The 23,117-nt window shown below is 44.6% G+C and overlaps 2 protein-coding genes across 4 annotated transcripts in view; one reads left to right on the forward strand and one right to left on the reverse strand.

Annotated features, from left to right (window-relative positions):
• Nucleotides 1-23,117, reverse strand: part of LOC150006891 (saoe class I histocompatibility antigen, A alpha chain-like) — an 81,499-nt gene that overhangs the window by 57,041 nt on the left and 1,341 nt on the right. Inside the window, exons 4-8 of one of the 3 annotated variants that reach the window (XM_090282283.1) lie at nt 22,448-22,723; nt 22,205-22,327; nt 21,737-21,769; nt 21,600-21,647; nt 21,384-21,445 (exon numbers count right to left, since the gene is read on the reverse strand). In XM_090282283.1, the coding sequence (XP_090138409.1) occupies nt 21,441-21,445; nt 21,600-21,647; nt 21,737-21,769; nt 22,205-22,327; nt 22,448-22,723 (485 nt within the window). In that variant the 3' untranslated portion in view covers nt 21,384-21,440. Of the gene's footprint in view, nt 1-21,383; nt 21,446-21,599; nt 21,648-21,736; nt 21,773-22,204; nt 22,328-22,447; nt 22,724-23,117 lie in introns of those variants that run through there. The other 2 variants (XM_090282282.1, XM_090282281.1) reach the window with 2 other exon arrangements.
• On the forward strand, nt 4,723-5,674 carry LOC150006897 (mitochondrial import inner membrane translocase subunit TIM14). The gene has a single exon (XM_090280416.1). It carries the CDS (start codon nt 4,808-4,810, stop codon nt 5,156-5,158), a length of 351 nt encoding a protein of 116 aa, XP_090136542.1. The 5' UTR covers nt 4,723-4,807; the 3' UTR covers nt 5,159-5,674.

Genomic DNA, 23,117 nt, shown 5'->3' on the forward strand with positions numbered 1-23,117 from the left:
TCAACGCAAGAGTAGGAGCCAACCACATGGCCTGGCCCACCTGCCTTGGAAACTTTGGGAGAGGAAAGATCAATGAGAATGGTCAGCGACTGCTTGAGCTTTTGTGTCACCACGGCCTGTGCGTGACAAACACATTCTTCAAGTGCAAAGAGATCCACCAGGTGTCATGGAGGCACCCCCGCTCCCGCCATTGGCACCAGCTTGACCTCGTCATCACCAGAAGAACGGATATTGGCAGCACCCTCCTCACCCGCAGCTACCACAGTGCAGACTGCGACACGGACCATGCCCTCGTGGTAAGCAAGGTGTGCATAATGCCGAAGAGGTTGCACCACTCCAAGATGAAGGGTCGCCCACGCATCAACACCAGTTGTGCCAGCAACCCAGTTAAGACCCAGCAATTCATCAACAAGATGGAAGATGCACTCGGCGAGGGAGTGGCGGCAGATGACATTATCGAATCCAATTGGCCACGTCTCCGCGACGCCATATACAACTCCGCCATTATTGCTTACGGGAAGAAAGAGCGGAAGAACGCTGACTGGTACGAGGCTCACTGGGAAGAAATGGAACCCGTGATCGAGGCTAAGAGGAAGGCCCTACTGGCTTACAAGGCCACGCCCACTCCCAGTATACTTCAAGCTCTATGGGCTGCCAGGAACAAAGTCCAGAAGACCGCCCGCCACTGTGCCAACACCTATTGGCTAAACCTGTGCAGAAGCATTCAGGAAGCCGCCGATATAGGCAACGCACGAGGAATGTATGAGGGTATCAAGAAGGCAACAGGCCCAATCCCCTCCAAGATCGCCCCCCTTAAGTCCAAGACAGGTGAGGTCATCACTGACCAGGAACAGCAAATGCGGCGGTGGACCGAGCACTACCTCGAGCTGTACACAACGAAGAACACCGTAACAGACACTGCTCTTAACGCCATCCCAGACCTACCAGTCATGGAGGAGCTAGACACCCCACCTACTGCGGCAGAGCTCGGCAAAGCCATCGACCGCCTCGCTTGCGGGAAAGCACCAGGAAGCGACGGAATCCCTCCAGAAATCCTAAAGAGCGGGAAACCAGTCCTGCTACAGCCGCTCCACCATCTACTCTGTCTCTGCTGGAAGGAGGGTTACATCCCCCAGGATATGAGAGACGCCAACATTATCACCATGTACAAGAACAAAGGAGACCGCAGCGACTGCAACAACTACCGGGGCATCTCTCTCCTCAGCGTCGTCGGCAAAGTATTCGCCCGGGTCGCTCTTGCCCGCCTGCAGACCCTTGCTTCCCGCGTCTACCCAGAGTCCCAGTGTGGCTTCAGAGCTGGCCGCTCAACAGTGGACATGATCTTCTCCCTACGCCAGCTGCAGGAGAAGTGTCACGAGCAGCATAAACCACTCTACCTCGCCTTTATTGACCTCACGAAGGCGTTTGATCTGGTCAGTCGAAGCGGACTCTTCAGCTTGCTACGGAAGATTGGCTGTCCACCACATCTGCTTGCTGTGGTCATGTCCTTTCACGACAACATGCACAGCACGGTGTCCTACAACGGCGCAACCTCTGAGGCCTTCCCAGTCAGCAGCGGAGTAAAGCAGGGCTGCGTCCTCGCACCTACGCTGTTCGGAATCTTCTTCTCCATGCTCCTCCAATACGCCTTTAAGGACTGCAGCGAGGGTGTCTTCATTCACACCAGATCTGATGGCAAGCTCTACAACCTGGCCCATCTACGAGCCAAGACCAAAGTCAAAGAGGTGCTCATCCGTGAGATGCTCTTCGCCGACGACGCAGCCTTGACATCACACTCCGAAGAGGGACTCCAGCAGTTAGTCACTTGCCTTTCCCACGCATGCAAGGAGTTCGGACTAGCCATCAGCCTGACGAAGACGAATGTTATGGCTCAAGGCACGGGGACTCCCCCATGCATCACCATCGACGGATACACCCTGGAGGTTGTCAACGACTTCACTTACCTCGGGTCCACCATCTCGAGCTCTCTGTCAGTCGACTTGGAGGTCAACCGGAGAATCGCCAGGGCAGCCACAGTTATGGCCAGACTGAACCGGCGAGCGTGGAACAATTCCAGCCTCACTGAGAAAACCAGACTGCGCATCTACCAAGCCTGCGTACTCAGCACTCTCCTCTATGGCAGCGAGACGTGGACCACCTACGCAAGGCACGAAAGGAAACTCAACAGCTTCCACATGAGGTGCCTGCGACGCGTCCTGCATGTCGCCTGGCAGGATAAGGTCCCCAACACCGAGGTGCTGAAGCGAGCCAATATGAGCAGTTTGCATGCAGTTCTTAGCGAGAGACGCCTCAGGTGGCTCGGCCATGTCAAAAGAATGGATGCAGGCCGTATCCCCAAAGACCTCCTCTACGGCGAGCTACGGCGAGCTAGCAGAAGGCCAGAGGATGACAGGGCGCCCAAAACTGCGGTTCAAAGACATCTGCAAAAAGGACATGACACAATGCTCCATCAATCTCAACACATGGGAAGTTCAAGCAGATGACCGCCTAGCCTGGAGGCTCGCGGTCAGGCAAGGTACGTCACGCGCGGAGGCTGCACGCAACGAGGAGGCGGTCCAGAAAAGATCGAGGCGGAAGCAGCGTCAGCAGCAGCAACAACAGCCATCTGCCTTCACCTGTACCAAGTGCGGCAGGGATTGTCACTCCCGAGTCGGACTGCACAGCCATTCTCGGCGGTGCAGATAGACTCTCAAGAAGCTACGCCATCATCTCTCGAGATGGACGGCTGCCGCCGCCGACGACGACGATTGACAGTATTGCCTGAGTTGTATGTTAAACACACAGAAAGCCACAGGATGAAAATCAGGACCCCAACAAAGGGCAGCTCCAGGGAGCACCGTTCACACTGAAGTCTGTGAACTTTCCACAAAGAAATTATTAATTGAGGGGAGGCTATATTTTTATATTTAGTCTGTGCATCTTCTAGTTTTCTGTCTCTGAAAGGTTTTATTTTCCTAATATGAAAAGCATTTTAAATTTCAAAATAAAACATTTGAAGTAAATGTTTTGTGCTAACCTGACACAGAATCTCTCAACTGGACTCCAGAGAACAGAACTCCCTGGTGGTGGCTGCTCAGAGAAGAAATGAACTCTTTGCCCACAATCCATGATCCATCCTTTGGCCATGGAGTGCAGAGGGGCAACAGAGGCCACACTAAGAACACCATCAATGTGTAGATTAACAACTGCTTGGCCTGGGTTCATAAGAAGTGTTGGCCTTGAGACTTCAAGGAGTCTGAGGAGCCCACCTGGGTGTGAGCCATAAGGACAGAGGCTCCACAACAGCGGGAAAAACAATGAGATCCCAGGATGGGTCCCACTCGTAGTGTGTCCTCATCAGTGGAACCCAGCTGAAGGATGGGCCCAGGTAAGAGTTCCCACCTTTCTTCAGTTTTGTGGGGCAAAAGGGTGGGTCATTCAGCTGTCAGCGAGGTGCCAGTGCCTGGTATTCCTAGAGCTTTCTCTAGTTCCTCTGCTGAGGATCCACCTGTACAACCCAAAACTACACGTTTGTTTGTGAGCAGGTTTTCTTCAGAAATGCAAGCATGACATCCCTCACATTTAAGGCTAATCATTGTCATTCCCAGTGAGTCCTACTAATTGAGTAAGCTCCTAACTCCCACTGAAAATTAGCCTCAGACTTGCAGCTGAGTATTTGGATTCAAGGCAGGAAGTCAATTAAGGGTTTAGACCTGGCTGATCTAGAGGATGATCTGAAAGACAGCTTTCTGCAGGCAGAAGACCGAGGGGAGCTCTAAGGAGCAGATGAAGTCCTGATGGGAGAAGACAGATGGACAGATTCTAAAGCAGACCTGAGTTTACCACACAAAATTTTTTGGAATATATTCCCAAGTCTTTAAAAAAATTAATGTAAAATACATTAACATAAAATTTACTACTTTTGCCATTTTAAAGTGTACAATTCAATGACACTTAGTACATATAGGATGTTGTGCAACCATCACCACGACCTAATTCCAGAGCAATTCCATCACCCAAGAAGGAAATCTCTTACCCATTAACCAGTCACCCCCATTCCCTCTACCCTAGCCCATACACTCACTCATCTGCTTTCTGTCTTTATTTGCCTCTCCTGGATATTTGATATAAATGAAGTAATATATTATGTAGCCTTTTGTGTGTGGCTTCTTTCATTCATTGAAATGTCTTCAAGGTTCATCCATATTGTAGTATGTATGAGTACTTCATTCTCTTTATGACCAAACAATGTTCCGTTGTATGGATATATCACCATTTCTTTATCCATTCATCAGTCAATGGACATTTGCCTATGCTATTGTCTTTCAAATCATATACACATAATGGGAAAAATATTTATTTATATTTAGTATGTAGTTACATTTACCAGTGTTCTTTGTTTCTCCATCTGGCTTGGCATCACTTCCTAGTGTCCTTTTATTTCAGCTTAAGGGGATTCTTTCAGCATTACGTGTAGGTAAGGACAGCTAAAGCTGAACTTCCTCAGCTTTGTTCATCTGGGAATGTCTTAATTTCCCCTTTATTACTTTTTAAAATAATTTTTTATTTTTCAGTTATAGTTAACATATACTATATATGAGTTTCAGGTGTACAACGTAGTGAATAGACATTTCTATAACTTCCAAAGTAATCACCCTGATAAATCTAATACCAGCCTGGCACCGTACATGGTTATTATAAAATTATTGACTGTGGCTTTCCGGTAGAGGCATGCGTTTCGTGGCCGCGGCCTCCGGGCTGGGATGAACTGTGCTCTTGGGGGAGGCGGCGGAGCCGAGCCGGAGCCATGGCCAGCACAATGGTAGCAGTTGGACTGACCATTGCTGCTGCAGGATTTGCAGGTCGCTATGTTTTGCAAGCCTTCAAGCATATGGAGCCTCAAGTCAAACAAGTTTTTCAAAGTCTACCAAAATCTGCCTTTAGTGGTGGTTATTACAGAGGTGGGTTTGAACCCAAAATGACAAAACGGGAAGCAGCATTAATACTAGGTGTAAGCCCTACTGCCAATAAAGGAAAAATAAGGGATGCTCATCGACGAATTATGCTTTTAAATCACCCAGACAAGGGAGGATCTCCTTATATAGCAGCCAAAATCAATGAAGCTAAAGATTTACTAGAAGGTCAAGCTAAAAAATGAAGTAAATGATGAATTTTAAAGTTCTTAGTTATGTGTACAAGTACCAGCTGTTTAGAAAATGTCCCAAAGCTACACATTTTAAAAATGATTTAGTACAAACTAAGTCAAAGCCTTGTGTAAGTTTAAATTTGAGGATTTTAAATCAGATTATAGAGTATTTGGAGCTTACTGCTCAACAATTACGGGTAAATACATACCATTTGAATAGAAATATTGTTCATTACTCATTTACCAAGGCAAAGTGAACATGAAGGTCTCTACTCTCAAGGAACCCCAGTCTTAACAGGAGACTGATAACTGGTAATTAAACTACAATGTGATAAATACTACAATGGAATTAGTATAGGTTGTTATAGAAGACGCATCTCATTGGGAAGAAAGGTTTTAAAGGTACAGAGAGCTTGGAACTGTGAATTTAGCCACAACTTTGACCTAAAAAAAATTGATGTACGTATGCATATGTCACTTGACAGAATTTGGATTTCATATATTAAAAACCTGATAAAAAAGCAAAAAAAAAAAAAAAAATTATTGACTGTATTTCCTTGCTATACTTTACATCCCCATGACTATTTTGTTATGACTGATTTAGACTTCTTAATCCCTTCACCTTTTCACCAGCCCCTATCCTACTTCACAACAAAATGTTCTCTGTATCTGTGAGTTTTGTTTGTTTTATTTGCTCATTTATTTTGCTTTTCAGATTCCACATAAAAATGAAATCATCTGCATTTGTCTTTCTCCATCTGACTTATTTCAATCAGCGTATTACCCTCTAGGTCCATCCCTGTTGCTGCAGATGGTAAGATTTCAATTTTGTATGGTTGGGTCATATTTCATTGTACACAGAAGTGGGCAAAAAGAGGTCTACAGTTGTAATATAAATAAATAATACAATAATTAATAAATAATAATGCAAGAATAGACTCTGTGTTTTATCCACTCACTACTCTAAGCCTACTTTTTCCACACCCTGTTTGGGCACCACTTCTTCTTTATCCATTCATCTATTGATGGACACTTAGGTTGCTTCCATATCTTGGCTCTTATAAATAATGCTGCAATGAACATATGAATGTATATGTCTTTTCAAATCAGTTTTTTTGTTTTTTTCTGATAAATACTCAGAATTGAAATTGTTGGGTTCTTCTTTGTCTATATTATAGTCTTTGTTTTAAAGTCTGTTTTGTCTGGTATGAGTATTGCTACCACAGCTGCTTCTTTTTTTTTTATTTCCATTTTCATGAAATATCTTTCCCATCCCTTTACTTTTAGTCTGTGTGCATCTTTAGATCTGAAGTGAGTCTTTTGTAGACAGCATATAAACAGTCTCATTTTCTTATCCATTCAGTTATCATGTGTTTTGGAAAATGTAACCAGTTTACATTTAAAGTAATTATTGATAAGTACATAGTTATCATTTTATTATTCACACTTACATTCCTTTTTTTTTTTTTTTCTTCCTAAAGAAGTCCCTTTAACGTCTCTTGTAATACTGGTTTGGTGATGATGAACTCCATTAGTTTTTTCTTGTCTGGGAAGTTCTTTATTTGTCCCTCTGTTTCTAATGATAGCTCTGCTGGATCAGGTATTCTAGACTGTAGGTCCTTGCTTTTTCATTTCCTTGACTATTTCTTGCCAATAATTTCTGGCCTGCTAAGTTAATTTTTATAAATTAGCAGACACTTTTATGGAAGCTTTCTTGTAGGTAACTAACTGTTTTCTCTTGATACTTTTAAGATTCTCTCTTTGTCTTTAACCATTGGCATTTTAATTATGATATGTCTAGGTGTGGGCCTCTTTGAGTTCATCTGGTTTGGGACTGTCTGCACTTCCTGGACTTGTATGTCTATTTCCTTTACCAAGTTAGGAAAGTTTTCCCTCATTATTTATCGAGATATGTTTTCAACGCCTTGCTCTATCTGTTCTCCCTTTGATGTGAATGTTGTGCTTGAAGCTGTCTCAGAAGTCCTTTTTAAACTATCCTCATTTAAAATTTTTTTTCTTTTGTTATAATGATTGGGTGTTTTTTGCTAACTTGTATTTGGAATTGCTGATTTGATTCTCGGTTTCATCTAGCCTGCTGTTGCTTACATCTAATGTATTCTTCATTTCAGCTACTGTACTCTTCATTTCTGACTTGTTCTTCTTTATGTTTTTGACCTCTTTCTTTAAATTCTCACTGAGTCCCTGTATTCTTCTCCTAAGTTCATTGAGCATCACTAAAACCAGTGTTTTGAACTCTGCATCTGGTAGATTGCTTGTGTCCATTTTATTTAGTTCTTTTTCTGTAGTAATGATGTGTTCTTTCACTTGAGACATGTTTCTTTGTTTCCTCATTTTAGCTGCCTCCTTGTGTTTGTTTCTGTGTGTTAGGTAGAGCTGCTATGTTTCCAGATCTTGGTAAAGTAGCCTAATGTAGTAGGTGTCCTGCAGGGCACCTGAGCTGGTTGATCCAAGCATGTTCTTATCTCCTGTGCTGTTGAGCCTTGATTGCTGTTGGCACACAAATGGGAGGGATTAACCCTCTGGCTAACTGGCTGTGAGTACAGTGGAGGAGCTGCTGTGCAAGGGCTGACCCTACAAAGCAGGATTTGCTTTAGTGGGGCTCTGGTGCTTGCAAAATCTACCCTTTAAGTGTGTCATTTGTGGAAGTGGCTGAGTGGTGCTCTGGTGCAGTCTGAAGCTGGCCACTGGCTGTGTTGGTTCAGGGGACTCTTGGGAGGTGCAGGCCAAGGTTGGTTTCTTCCCGCACTCTGGTTGGAGTCACCTGATATGAGCCACAAAGTGATCTGCTGATGGTTGTCACTTGTGCTGGGACTGGAAGAGCCTGGGAGAGGCTGAGCTCTGCACCAAGACCTGGTTGTCACTAGGTTTACGGCTGCTTAGTAAGAGGTATGTGGCACACCAAGGCCATATGGTACTTATTTTGTGTTTGTGAACCTTTGAAAGATTTTAGAAATGTCCACAAAATGAGCCTAGATAGGCCGTTTTTTGGAGGTGACACTGGAGGCAACTGGAATGGACCTGAAAGGTGCGTAGGGTGGAGTCTCAGGAAATCACCAGTGTTAGGTTTGTGGAGATTTAGATATGGTGCCCACCTGTGCCTGCAGCAGGAGAGGGGGGATGCTAAGCAAGGGAACAATGGCTTCTGCCAGCACTTCTGTCTGGGAGAAAGCTTCTCTGCCAGCCTTCACCCTGAAGCCAGACAATTCAGTTCCTCCCAGTATGTCCCTGTTGTCTTTAGAGCTGCTGCCCCAGAGCTGGAGCTCATAGTGAGTCCATCAACAAATAAGGGAAACACCTTGGACTCCAGAAGCCTCTGTCTCACTCAGCCACAGTCCTCGCAGGATTTCATAGCCAGAAGTGATGGGGCCTTCTCTTCCTGGCACTAAAACCCTGGGGCTTGGGGTTGGTGTGGGCTGGGAATCCTCACTCCTTAGGGGGCATCAGCCCAGCCACAATATTCCTCTCGATTATCAACCCCCACACATTGGTGTGAAACCAGCCCAATGTGTCTCCTCCTACCAGTCTTGATGTGGCTTTTCTTTTTTACCTACTTAGATATAGGACTTCTTTTATGTGGGATTTCAGGTAGTTCTCAATAATAGTTGTTTTCTAGTTTAGTTGTAATTTTGATGCAGTTTTGAGAGGAGGTGCATACAGCATTGACCTACGCTGCCATCCTAACTAGAAGTCTTTCTTTTTTCCTAAAGGATAATTTTTCTAGATACAGACTTTTTGGTTGGGTTTTATCAGACTTCAATCTGTCATTTCACTGATTTCTGGAATCCATAGTTGCTCAGAGTAACTGGCTGTTAATTTTATTGAGGTTTTCTTATATGTAACTACCTAACTTCTTTCTTGCTGCTTTCAAAATTATTTCTCTTTGGATTTTGACAGTTTAATTACAATATATCTGAGTGTGGACTTTTTTTTTTTTTTTTTTTTGCATAATCCTGTCTGAAGTTTCTTGAGCATATTGAGTGTGTAGATTCATTAATTTCATTAAATGTGTAGGGCTTTAGCCATTATTTTTTGAAATACTCTTTCTAATGCTTACTCTTTATCATATCCTTTGGGCTCTTTCATGATATGTACATTAGTGTGTTTGATGATATCTCACAATTTTCAAAGGCTCTGTCATATTTATTTATATACTTTTTCCTTCTACTCCTCAAACTGCAAAATTTCAATGGGCCTACTTTGAAGTTTGCTGATTCTTTTTCTGCATGTTCAAATCTGCTGTTGAAACCCTCTGATAAAATTTTTATATTGCTTATTGTCCTTTTCAGCTTCAATTTTTATTTGGTTCCTTTTAAAAAATTTCTGACTCTTTATTGATCTTCTCTATTTGGTTATACATATTTCTCCTGATTTCCTTTACTTATTTGTCCATAGTGTCCTTTAGCTCTTTGAATATATTTAAGAAAGCTGATTTAAATTTCTTCCCAAAGTCTGGGCTACCTCAGGAATAGTTTGTCAGTTACTTCTTTGCTTGTGAATGGGCCATACTTTCTGACGTCATTGAATGCTTCAAAATCTTTGTTGAAAACTACATATTTAAAATATTATTATGCGATAACTCTAAAAACCAGATTTATCACACTTCCCTGAGGATTGTTTTTATTGTTCATTGTGAATTATATAGTTATTTGTCTAGTGACTTTTCAAAACTATTTTTATATAGACTGTATTCTTTGTCTTTGGTCACTGAAATCTCTGTTCTATTATCACAATGGTCAGCTAGTGATTTTATAGGAATTATTTTAAATGTCTGAAGACAAAAGGAAAAATAGAATACAGCTCTCAGTTCTTGAAGTTGGGCTGTGTGTGTGTGTGTGTGTGTGTGTGCTGAGACACACTTTCAACACCCATCTCTGCAGTTTACAAGTCTTGCTTTTGCCATTACTTCCCACTTCTAGGACATTGAACATCAGCCAGAGGTATGGTCTCATGGCCTTCTCAGGACTTCTTTGATCATATGCCCCTAACTGGGCATGTACATGGCCTTCTACGGTCACAGGATGATGTCAAAGTTTCCATAGCCCTTATTGCTCATGGCACCTCACTCTGCAGATCCTTTTCCCATATTTTTCTCTATGTCCATTATTTGCCATAGCTGATGTTTTTGCCCTAGTGACAGCTGCTAGCTCTTTGGCATTTAAATAATTTTGGCAAATGATCTTTGCCAAAGTCGGTCTCTACCCTGAGAGAGTTCTGAGTTAGAGGAAATAAAAATAAGCCATTTATATTCATCCTGAGGGAGCCCTCTGACAGCTCAAAAAAGAAAGTCACAGGGCTCTGACAGTGTCCATGCTGACTCCTCTGGCACCTAGAACCCACCTGAGTGGCACTGTCTTCCAGGTCACAGCTCAGCAGGGGAGGGGGATGAGTGAAGGGCAACCAAAACAATGCAGAGATGTCTATTCAGTTTCTGTTGACGTCTCTGTCTTTGGCATTAGAAAAATCTTTATTGTATTTTTTCCATCACCATAGAGTCCCCTTATATCCCCCTGCCCCCAGCAATCAGCACACTGTTGTCCATGTCCATGAGTACTTTTTCCTTTTTGCTCAATCCCTCTATCCCCTCACCTCCCCGCCCCCACTAGCTGTCATCCTGCTCTTTATGAGTCTGTCCCCATTTTCCTTATTAATTCAGTTTGTTCATTAGATTCCACATATGAGTGAAATCATATGGTACTTATCTTTCTCTGACCTGTTTATTTCACTTAGGATAATGTTCTCCAGGTCCATCCATACTGTCACAAAGGGTAAAATTTTCTTCTTTTTATAAACGAGTAGTATTCCGTTGTGTAAATGTCCCATAGTTGTTTTATCCACTCATCTAATGATGGACACTTGGGCTGGAAATATCTTGGCAATTGTGAAAAAACAAACACTGCCATGAACATATGGGTGCTTATGTTCTTTTGAATTAGTGTTTTGGGTTTCTTTGGCTATAGTCCAAGAAGTGGGATCAGTAGATCAAAAGGCGGTTAAAATTTTTAATTTTTTGAGGTACCTCTATACTGCTTTCCACAGTGGCTGTACCAATCTGAATTCCCACCAACAGTGCAAAAGGGTTCCACTTTCTTTCCATCCTCACCAACACTTGTCGTTTGTTGATTTTCTGATGATAGCCATTCTAACAGGTGTGACATAATATCTCATTGTGGTTTTAATTTGCTTTCTCTGATGATTATTGCCATTGAGCATCTTTTCATCTATCTATTGCCTGTTTGTATGTCCTCCTTGGAGAAGCATCTATTCAGATCCTTTGCCCATTTTTAAATGGGGTTGTTCATTTTGGGGTGTTGGATTTTGTAAGTACTTTATCAATTTTGGATACTAACCCCTCATCAGATATATCAGCAGATATATCCTCCCATTCTGTGAATTGTCTTTTTGTTGTTGTGTTGTTGTTGATAATTTCCTTTGTTGTGCAAAAACTGTTTAGTTTGAATAGTCCTGTTTATTTATTTTTTCTTTTTTTTCCCTCACTTGAGGAGATACATCCGATAAAAAATTGCTATAAGCAATGTCTGAGATTTTGTTGCCTATGTTTTCTTCTACAATTTTTATGGTTTCAGATTTAATAATTAATTCTTTAATCCATTTTGAATTTATTCTTGTGTGTGGTGTAAGAAGATGGTCAAGTTTTATTTTTTTGCATGTACCAGTTCTCCCAACACCATTTATGGAAGAGACTATCTTTATTCCATTGTATGCTCTTGCCTCCTTTGTCAAATATTAATTGACTATAAATATGAGATTTATTTCTGGGCTCTCTATTCTGTCCCATTTATCTATGTATCTGTTTTTATGCCAGTACCATGCTGTTTTGATTACTATGGCCTTATGGTGTAGTTTGATACTAGGTAGTGCTGGTAATGAGTTTATCATATAGGGACTTTATTATGTTTAGTTTTGTTCTTTCTATTCCCACTTTGCTGAGAGTTTTTATCATAAATGGGTGCTGGATTTAATCAAATGCTTTTTCTGCATCCATTGATATGATCATGTGCTTTTTATCCTTCATTATGTTTATGTGGCAAATCCCATTTATTGATTTGTGGGTGTTGTACCAACCTTGCATTCATGGAATAAATTCCACTTGATCATGGTGTATGATCTTTCTGATGCATTGCTGTATTCAGTTTGCTAATATTTTGTTGAAGATTTTAGTATCTATGTTTACCAGGGATATTGACATATAACTTTCTTTCTCTGTAGTGTCTTTAGCTGGCTTTGAAATTAGGATATGCTGGTCTCATAAAATGATTCTGGGAGCCTTTCCTCCACTTGAATTTTGTGAAATAGTTTGAGGAGAGCTATTAATTCTCAGAACGTTTGTTAAAATTCCCCTGTGAAGCCATCTGGCCCATGGCTTTTGTTTGTTGGGAGGTTTTATTTATTTATTTATTACTGCTTCAGTTTTACTAGGTGTAATGCGTCTATTCTGATTCTCTGATTCTTCCTGATTTAGTTTTGAAAAGTTGTATTTTTCTAGGGATTTATCAGTTTCTTTCAGGTTATCCAGTTTGTTGGCATATAGTTGTTCATAATATTTTCTTACAATCCTTGGTACTTCTTTGGCTTCAGTTGTTACTTCTCTTTCATTACTGATTTTATTTGAGTGCCTTTTCTCTTTTTCTTGATGAGTCAGGTTAAAGGTCTGTCAATCTTGTTTATCTTTTCAAAGAACCAGCTCTTGGATTCATTGATCTTTTGTATCATTTTTTATACTGTATTTCAATACTCTGTTCTGATCATTATTATTTCCTTCTTTCTACTCACTTTGGGCTTTGTTTGTTGTTCTTTTTCAAGTTCCTTCAGTGTGAAGTTAGATTTTTTGTGGGGAACTGAAAAGTTCCTCAGCTGAAGTCTTACTAACTGACATCCTAAAGTTCTGCTTGGCATGGCCTCACCATCCCATAATAGTTGTTTACTCCTTACTAGGGCAACGACCCTCTTTCTGTTCCTGGGATTGTTGTCCTGCAGTTTAACTCATATCTACCAGATAACGCCCAAGCTGCAGCTGCGTTCCCCCCGAATGAAAAATTCCTCTTCTCCTGAGCTATAAGAACGCTGTTTTGACTAAGAATAAATGAGACTTGATCAGAGCACTGTCTTGTCTCCTCTCCTTGTGTCTCTTGTCCCTTCTTCATCCTCACTCCCCCTCTAGGGTCCTCGTTGCTCGACCTGCGGGACGGGTCAATTTTTTACTTGAGCTTTTTCTTTTCTTTTCTTTTTTGAGCTAGGCCTGTAATGCTATGAATTTCCCTATCATGCTTGCTTTCCCAGTGTCCCACAGATTTTGGATGGTTGTGTCCTCATTTTAATTTGTTTCAAGGTATCTTTTGATTTCTTTCTTGATCTTGTTCTTTACCCATTTATTGTTTAATAACATGTTATTTAGCTCCCATGTCTTTGCATGTTTTACAGTGTTCTTCTTGTGATTGATTTCTGGTTTCATAGCATTGTGGTCAGAGAAGATGCTTGATATGATTTCAATCTTATGAAATTTGTTGAGACTTGTTTCGTGTCCTAACATGTGGTATATCTTAGAAAATGTTCCATGTACACTAGAAAAGTTTGTATATTCTGCTGCTTTGGGGTGAAATGCTCTGAAGATATCAATTAAATCCATTTGACCTAGTGTGTCATTTAAGGCTGCTGTCTCCTTGTTGATTTCTGCCTGGAAGATCTTACCATTGAAGTCAATGGGGTATTAAATTCCCTGACTCTGACTGTATTTCTGTTGATCTCTCCCTTTATGTCCATGAAGATTTGTTTTACAAATTTAAGTGCTCCTATGTTGGGTACATAAATTTTTGCTAGTATTATATCCTCTTGTTGGATTGTTCCCTTTATCATTTTGTGCTATCCTCCTTTGTCTCTTGCCTTGGTTTTAAAGTCTGTTCTGTCAGATGTAAGTACTGCCACCCCAGCATATCTTTTTCCATCCCTTTCAGTCTGTGTGTATCTTTCAATCTGAGATCAGTCTCTTGGTGACAGCATATATATGGGCTTTGTTTTCTTATCCATTAATCTATCCTATGTCTTTTTGTTGGAACATTTAAGCCATTTACATTTAAGGTGATTATTGATAGGTACATACGTAATGTCATTTTATTGTCAGGATGTTTTCCTCTGCTTTTTTCCCCCTTTCTCTTCTTTTTCTTCTTCTTAGAGCAAGCCCTTTAACATTTGTTGCATACTGATTTGGTGTTAACAAACTCCTTTAGCTTTTTCTTGTCTGGGAAGCTTCTTATTTCTCTTTCAATTTTAAATGATAGTCTTGCTGGGTAAAGCAGCCTTTATTGTAGGTCTTTGCTTTTCATCACCTTGAATATTTCATGCCACTCCATTCTGGCCTGAAATGTTTCTGATGAGTAATCAAATGACAATTTAATTGGTGCTCCCTGGTTTGCAACTACCTGCTTTTCTCTTGCAGCTTTTAGGATTCTTTCCTTGTCTTTAAGCCTTGGCATTTTAATTATGATGTGTCTCAGTGTAGGCCTCTTTGGGTTCCACGTGTTAGGGACTCTCTGGGTTTCCTGGAGTTTTGCGTCTTTTTCCTTCACTAGATTAGGGAACTTTTTGGTCATTATTTCTTCAAAATATGTTCTCAATTCCTTGCTCACTCTCTTTTCCTTCTGGTGTTTCCATGATGCAGATGTTGTTACACTTCACGTTGTCCAAAAACTTTCTTAAGCTTTCCTCAATTTTTAAAATTCTTTTTTTTTTCCCCTGCACTGTTGGGATGAGTATTAGTTCTTTATGTCTTTGATTGTAGGACTCCCGTGTAGTTTGATTTTCTGGTAGTTTCGATTGTTTTTTGTTTTGAGGTAGAGATAATCCTTCTTATGGTTGTGGAAGGAGGCAAAGCATGTCTACCTACACATCTATCTTGGCCGGAAGTCCCCTGTTTTGTTCTTAATTAATTTCACCTATTTTGTCTTTTTTTTCACAGAACAAGCCCCTCCCAGCAGGCTGGGCAATCAACATGAAGCAACAGACTGGCCTTGTTGAGTGGGAGTCACATTGCTGAGACCATGTGCCTCTATCCAGTGGTCACATTGAGCAGGGACTCCATGAGCAAGCCCTGCGTGGCTGGGGAGAGGCCAAGTGACACCATTTGTCAAGGCGTCTCCCCCACTGAGTAAAGCAGCCCCACCACACAGATACCCCCTGCTGGCATCACCTTCCACACCAGTACGTTCATCCCCTCTGACGACGGCAAGAGGTCCATGAGCACACCTCTCCCCCACCTCTCAGTTCCCAAGTCATTTTCCTCAGTTCCTGCCCCGCCAGCCAACCCATTAGCCATTGTTCTGAGTCACTCATGCCCTACTCAGGGGCATCTCTCACACACACCCCTCGCAGGGGCTGACTTGGGTTTGATTCCTAGTCCTGATGTGACAGCCATTCCCAAGGCTGTTCAGGAGTCAGCTCCCAGGATCACTGCTCTTGCTTTAGATTCTCTTCTTGTGCCTCAATCACAGACATTTATTTCCTTGATTTTTTATTAAATGGCAGAAATTTCAACTCAGTAATTCTAGAAGCTTTTAGTAAGAATGATTCTATGTTGGCTTAAAGAAAATTATTCAAAAATTCAGAAAAGTGTCCTTTTATGAAGGACCACACCCACGGAGAGATGTGGACAAATCATAAGTGCGCAGTGGATTCTCACAAAGGGAATGTTGGGACAAACACACCCAGGGAACATTCTAGCACCCAGGGAGCTCACTTGAATTTTATTTGGTCATAAACTGCCCCCATCCCAAGTAACTATTTATCTGGATTTCTGATACCGTAGATGAGTTCTGTCAGTTTTTTAGAGAATGAAATATTATTACAGTGGACACCTCCCTCTTTGAACCTGGCTCTCCCTCAGCATTCTGTCCTGGGTCTCATCCCTATGGCTGTGAGTGGCTGTAGTTTATTTACTCTCATGGCTGCAAGAGGTTCCATTATATGAACAGCCCACACTTCTTGTCTTCTGCTCATGGGCATTTGTGTTATACCCAGATTTTACAAATTGTGCTGCTATGAGTAATTGCTTCATATATTTGGCTCCCATATGTATGCATGTCTACTAAGTACGTGACTAAGCCTGGAAAAGCTGGGTCATAGGGTGAACGATTGTTTGGGTATCGTAATGTTGCCAGTGGAAATAGGGTTCTTTCATGGAGTCACAAGAAGAGCATTCTGACGACTCACATAGAGAGAGATAAGGCTTAGTTGTCAGATTTAATGTAGGTGGAGCAGACACAAAAGGCTGTTCTGGGTTCAACTCCATCCCGCTGTGGAAAAAGTCCAGACTAGTCTTCATGAGGCCTCGCACAAAGGCCAGTGTCCAAAAGTTCTGTGACATGCGGAAGCTCAGTCCAGTTCAGCCTTTCTCCCCACCTGGCTAACGTAGTCGGTGTTTCTAGTTGTACTCTGGCTAGCCTTGTGTCCAGGCCCACGCAGTCTGCCAAGGGCAATGGGTGGCTGCTAGTGTCTGGTGTCACATGGCTATGAAAAGAACACAGGACTGAACAGGATGAGCACGTTACAGAGAGAGAAGACAGACAGACAGACAGACAGACATCTCTTTGTTAGCCTGATTATATTACCAGAGCTTGAGAAGGACCAGACGCCTTTTTAAATGAACCAGTCAATTTCCCAAACTTTCACGGGCTTATGATGAGTCCTTTCCCTAACCAAGGTATTTCCTAGATCCTCAGGAATTCTGTTCCCTTATCCAATCTGATCCTTTCCCCAAGCTAGATTGACAGGCCTCTGTAGTGTCATCTTAGTTTCTAGTGTGCGGGCCTCAGAGTAGAAGCACCTCCCCTTTCATCGTCTTGGCTTCTACTGAGCATGCACCCAGCAGAGAAATTTCCCCTCCTCCTTCCCCTGATAATCCAATTTCGTACCAGATGGCAGTCCCCCCACCACCTTGGAGATTTGAAAGCTGGTGCAGAATGCTGCCATCCCCTGGGAAGTGTATAAAGCTGCAGCTCCTAACAAAGCAGGCTCAGCATCTGACTTAGCTCCACATTCATTAGGCTCGACAGTGTCTGATTCCCTTGATTTCCTTCTTTACTAATATCTAGCCACCTGCGCTAACAGTACCTCATGCCCAACATTTCTCAAAGTATTTTAATCAACTTACTCTCATACTGGTAAAATACAAGAGAATTAGTGCAAATTCTTGCGAACAATAGATTTAGTCTGAGTTTCTCGTTTTCACGATTCTGGAAGCTGTGCCGTGATACCACATTACAGCTTAATTTGAATTTTTCCCCTCTGACAAAAAGTTTGAGCAACTTCCTTACATTTATGGGTCATGTAAATATCCTTAATAAGATGATGGACTGGACTAATTGTTAAAGACTGAATGGGACTCTAGTAATATGTCAGCACCTTTTGACTGTTATGATACTTTTGTTATTAATGGATTTGTAGTCAAAGACCTGTGGTATAATGGAAAATATTTGGTCTTTGTCCCTGGATCCTGGCACAGAGCTCGTAAAACTCTTGGATCTCAAGGATGCCAATGAGATGGCTGTTGCCCAAGGGTCCTGGACAGTTTCAGGACGGGGCTGTTACCAGAAGACCAAGCCTAATCAGAAGGTTGGAAGTTTCAGGCTCACTGCCCAGCCTCTGGAAAGAGAGTAAAGAGTTTGAGTTCAATCACCACTGGCCAATAATTTAATCAATCTCGTCTGTGTAGTGTAACCTCTAATAATGGGGTTCAGAGAGCTTCTGAATGATGAACACATCCACATGCCGGTGGCGGGGGTGATACTTTCCAACTCCATGGTTACAGAGGCTAAGGCACTCAGGATTTCCCTACTTCACCCCATATCATTCTTCACTGGCTGCTCACTTGTGTTGTTTATAATAAAATGTAATCATAAGCACAGCATTTTCCTCAGTTCTGTGAGTGGATCTAGTAAAGTAATAAGCTTGGTGGGGAACCTCTAACTTTTGTAATCACGTCAGACAGAAGCACAGGTAACACAGGGGCCTGAACTTGAGACTCGCTCTGAAGGGAGGGCAGTCTTGCGGGACGGAGCCCTGACCACGTGGGGCCTGAAGCTATCTCCAGGTAGTTCACGTCGGAATTGAGCTAAATTGTAGGAAAAACAGTTGGTTTCTGAAAATCAGAGAACTGGGTGAATGAAGAAAAACTCCTTCACCATCCCACAGAGGAATTCAGAGTGAGAACAAGCAAGTGACCCTCTACCTAGGATGTCATTTATCAATCACTTGTTCTTCCAGCCAAACCTGAGTACCTGCAAAGTACCAGATTGTTCTAGTCTTAGATCTTAGCTCCAAGAATTGAAATTAGTCTTTCTTTCCCACCCCTCACCCCAGCACCAGATCTTGGGCAGAGACCACAATCCTACATGAAAGCGGGACACCCCCACCCCCAACATTTGTGCATCTGGACACAGTTCGAGGCTCCATCAGTCAGGTGACCACATGCCAGACTCTGACTTGGGACCCGGGAAACAGAGAGGCTGGGCCTGCACAGAGTGCACTAGCAAGGGTGGCGGGAGTGGCAGTAACAGTGTCCAGGTGCCGGAGCAGCAGACAGCAGTCCTAGTCGCAGGGCCCAGGGCCCAGCATCAGGGAGTCAGTGGTGTGAGCGGTGACATCTGTGCCCAGGAGCAGAGCAGTGGGTCCTGTGTGGGACCTGACCCAGGCTGGACTGTGGATTGTTCCTGGCTGTGCAGCCTCTAGTCTGTTCTGCGGCTTTCCTCAAAATATTATACCATTAGTACTCAATACATTGCTTTATATCTAGATTAGAAACAATCAGAATTCCATTGTTTGCTTCAAGGTATACATCTGGGGAACAGTTTCAGAGAACAAGCATTCAGAGATTTTATTATGCTGACCCGGGGCACTTCCTAAATCTTCCACCCGACTCTACGCCATGGTAGAGAGAACAACATGTCACTCCCAACATCATGTCTCATAACTGACAATATCTATCCTCCCTCTTCTTTCTGAGGGAAAAAACTACCTTTTAATGTGGATTTAAGACCCCTCCTTACCCTGAGCTCTGTCAATGACCTCAGCGGTCCCCATCTGGCTGAGCCCCATCACATAATCTGCTTCCAGAGTCTTCCCCATCTCTGCTGACAGCTACTCCATCTCTTTGCTTGTAGCCTCTGAGGTTTTTGGTGACCTTGGCTCCACCCCTCATACCCCAGATTCACCATCAGGAATGCTGTAAAGCCCCCGTCAGAAGGCATCCGGAATCCCCCCCCACGCCCACTGTCTCAGCAGCTCACCCAGGGAAGCATCTCCAGCCTGGAGCTCTGCACAGGCTCCTCCTGCGTCCCCACTGCCTCCCCCACCTCCCGAGTGTGCTCTCAGCACAGCAGCCACAGCGATCCTTCAAATGGGACATCAGGCCATGTCCCTCTCCTGCCCTCAGCGGCCCTGTGACTCCCACCTTATTCAGAGCAAGTGTGTGCCCTTCCAATGTCCTCCAGGCCCACGTGGTCTGGCTGTGCCTCTGTTTCATCTCCGTTACCCTCTGCTCCATTCCCGCACCACCCTCCACCGCTCCTCACTCTTCCCAGACACCAGATACACCCCTGCCCCAGCCTAGACTGAAATTCCTCCAGACAACCTCATGGATAATCTGTCACATCTCCAAATCTTCCCTCAAGGTCACCTTCCCAGTGAGACCCACACTGACCACCCAAGTCAAACACCCACCTTCCCTGTCCCCACAGCCCACACTGGGGGTCGCCGTCCCCTCTGAGCTTTCCCAGATCACTTGCCCTCCTAACACAGACACATCCTGGTTACTGTGCTCACACACTGTCCTTCCCACACATGTGCTCCACTAGGCCAGCAGTGACCCTGATTAACTTCAGTGATGTTCCCACATGCAGTGCCACGCATCTGTCACACAGCCTATTGGTTCATGAATGGTCAGTGCAGGGCACCTCCCTATGCTAGGCAGTGTCATTGTTAATGTGGCCTCAGACCACAGCTGTTCTGCAGCAGCGACGGCACCACCCGCACTGACGCTGACATCGACGCACCTGCACTTTCGCACAGCCCTGCTCCCACTAAATCTAGAGTGGACTCTGCTCTGCGAATCCCGGGGTTTGCACTGGAGCCCACACTAGCACGAAGGGCAGGGAGAGAGCGTAGGTGAGCAGAGTAGAATTTCAACAAGAACTTATCTGAGGTGAGAAATTATGGGTCCCAGCTCTGCTCATTTCAGAACCTGGTTCTTTTGAGAGTTTCGGAAAAGACGGGAAGATCAGTCAAGCCTTAGAAGGTGGTGAGAGTAAAATGAGTCTGAAAATTCATCTGTAGGTATCACATACTGCTGTGTGCAGGGAACCCCTGGGCCTTCTGGGGACAATGACAGGCAAAGCACCTCCTGCTGCTGACAGACAGGGGACACCCAGAGAAGAATGAGACCAGCACTCCTAACAAAACAAAAACAGTCATATTGCTCTATAGAGACAAACAAACAACAAATAAAGACCCAGAAGATGGGGGCTGAGGGTCAGACCCGGGCCTGAGCCCTGGCTGACTCAGCAGCAAGAAGCCCTCGCTGCCCACGGTCCTGGACATGTTCTTTATTAGGACAATTTTCAAGGCCTGGGTGATATTGGGTCCCCGTGATCCCAGGTCCTGGTGGACTAGGTTCTACTGAAGGAACAAGGACAAAGGGGCAGAGGGGAGACCCAGGCAAGCAGTGACCCAGTCAAAGAGTAACCACATTCATGACCATGACGCACTGAGCACTGGCTGGACACCGGCCCCAACAACGCTTGGTCCTCACAGCCTCTCCCGTCTCAGCAACAGACTCAGCACAATAAACACTTGAGTTCTGGAAATTTCTCGATGCTCCATTTTATTTCTTCTCACACTTTAGACTCTTCAACTTTTTAATTAGCACATCAACAAATTATGGTAAGATTTGAAAAACAAATTTACATCCAGAGTCTTATTTCAGTAAAGGAGTAAGAAGTTGCAGCTCATTGAACCAGGATTAAAGACAGAGATGGCCAGGGCCCAACCCCCCCTCTGCTGGAACAGGAAACTGAGGGGAGGGGGCGTGGTGGGCAGCAGTGGGCGAGCCTCCCACCTCCTCACAAATGCTGATAGGAACGCAGACATTCAGATGCCAGTTGCAGAAAGAGAAGTGAGATGTTCCTGAGGTCACAAATGGTTTGGTTGGGGTGTGTGTGTGTGTGTGTGAAGACTCTTCCATCACTTATTCCCAGACAAGGCAGCTGTCTCACGCTGTGGAAGAAAATAATAATGAAAAAATTCAGGTCAGTTGCTGTAAGTGGTGACATTGCACAACAGCTGACCTTGTGCTGAAAATGTCCCAGAGAATCCCCATTACCCTGTCCTGTCCCCTCTCCCCCAACCCCTACCCATGTCAAGGTCTCACCTTTACAAGCCGTGAGAGACACATCAGAGCCCTGGGCACTGTCACTGCCTGGGTAGCACAAAACAGGACATGGTCAGAGCCCAGGACAGGAGACTAAAGGATCTCAGGGTCTCAGGGGTCACCCCCTCCATACTCACTGGCAGCCTGAGCATAGTTCCCTCCTTTTCCACCTGCAGGAAGAAAACATCCTGTGAGAGACCAGGAGGAGGCAGGGCCATGAGGTCCTAAAGGAAGCCCTAGTCCTGGACCCCAGAGAAGTTTCCAGAACTGTGGCTACATACCCAGGGCAGGATCAGGAATCCTAAGGAAAGTACATTTACAAGAACTGGACCAACCACCCTCCTGGAGGTCTGTCCTCAGCAGTTACCCTCCTTCTGACCTGTGACTGTTGGGAACCAGGTCCCCATCACTAGAATCATCCAGGTGATCAAATGTCCCTTACATTCACACCTGCCTCACTAAAGAGTAACTGAGAGTAAACAGGCCCCCAGACTGGCAAGCACCCGGGTTAAGATGGTGCTTCCCTTTAATGAAGCGGAACTTATGTATACCTGGGCTTGAAACCCCCAGCAGGACAAGAAACTCAGACCCCACCCTTCCCCTACCTGAGCGTTTCCTCCCCCACATCACAGCTCCAGCTGCCACAGCTCCAAGGAGGACAAGGCCAACAGTGACACCTATGATGATGATGATGATGATGGTGGTGGTGGTGGTCTGAGGAGGCGGCTCTGGAAAGGGACAGGAAGGTGAGGGCCCTGACCCCCAGGCCCCAGCCCCGACCCTGATTAGGTCCTCCAGAGGCCCCTGCTTCCCTGGGAAGAGGCTCTGTGCCCACGTCCCCCCCTCACCCCATCTGAGGGTCCGGGGCTCGGCCAGCCCCTCGTGCTGCACAAGGCACGTGTATCTCTGCTCCTCTCCAGGGGGCACCACCACCGACGCCCACTTCTGGAAGGTCCCGTCCCCCGCAGGCCTGGTTTCCACAAGCTCCATGTCCTGGGTCTGGTCCTCCCCATCACGCTGCCAGGTCAGGGTGATCTCGGCAGGGTAGAAGCCCCGGGCCCAGCACTTCAGGGTGACCTCACGCTCAGAGATGGGGTGGTGGGTCACGTGTGTCTTTGGAGGGTCTGAGGGGAAGCGTGAGAAAATTCAGGAGCTTTGCATCGTCATGGGACACCCCAGCAGCACTATGTGACCATCCTGAGATTGGACAGGACAATGGGGTCCGGGAGGGAGCGCAAGACCCCAGCAGCAGCCTGGACAGCCAGACCCCGACACCAGCCTGGACAGCGTCACCTGAGATTTACTCCCAGTCCTTATAAAGTTCTAGAATCAGAGTGACACAGCCCCGGGCAGGAGGCAGGTCTCTGAGGGGAGAAAAGGCATTTCTGGTCCAGGCCCGGGTGGAGGCCACGTGACTCAGAGCAGCCGGGTCACACCTGAGACACCGTGTGTGGGGCGGGAACAAGGCCTGAGACAGAAAGTCCCCGTGGGCCCGGGAGCCACTGCCAGAGTCAAAGG

This window comes from Furipterus horrens, unplaced genomic scaffold (assembly GCF_987537825.1).
Source record: "Furipterus horrens unplaced genomic scaffold, mFurHor1.1.pri manual_scaffold_6, whole genome shotgun sequence".
Lineage (NCBI taxonomy): Eukaryota > Metazoa > Chordata > Mammalia > Chiroptera > Furipteridae > Furipterus > Furipterus horrens.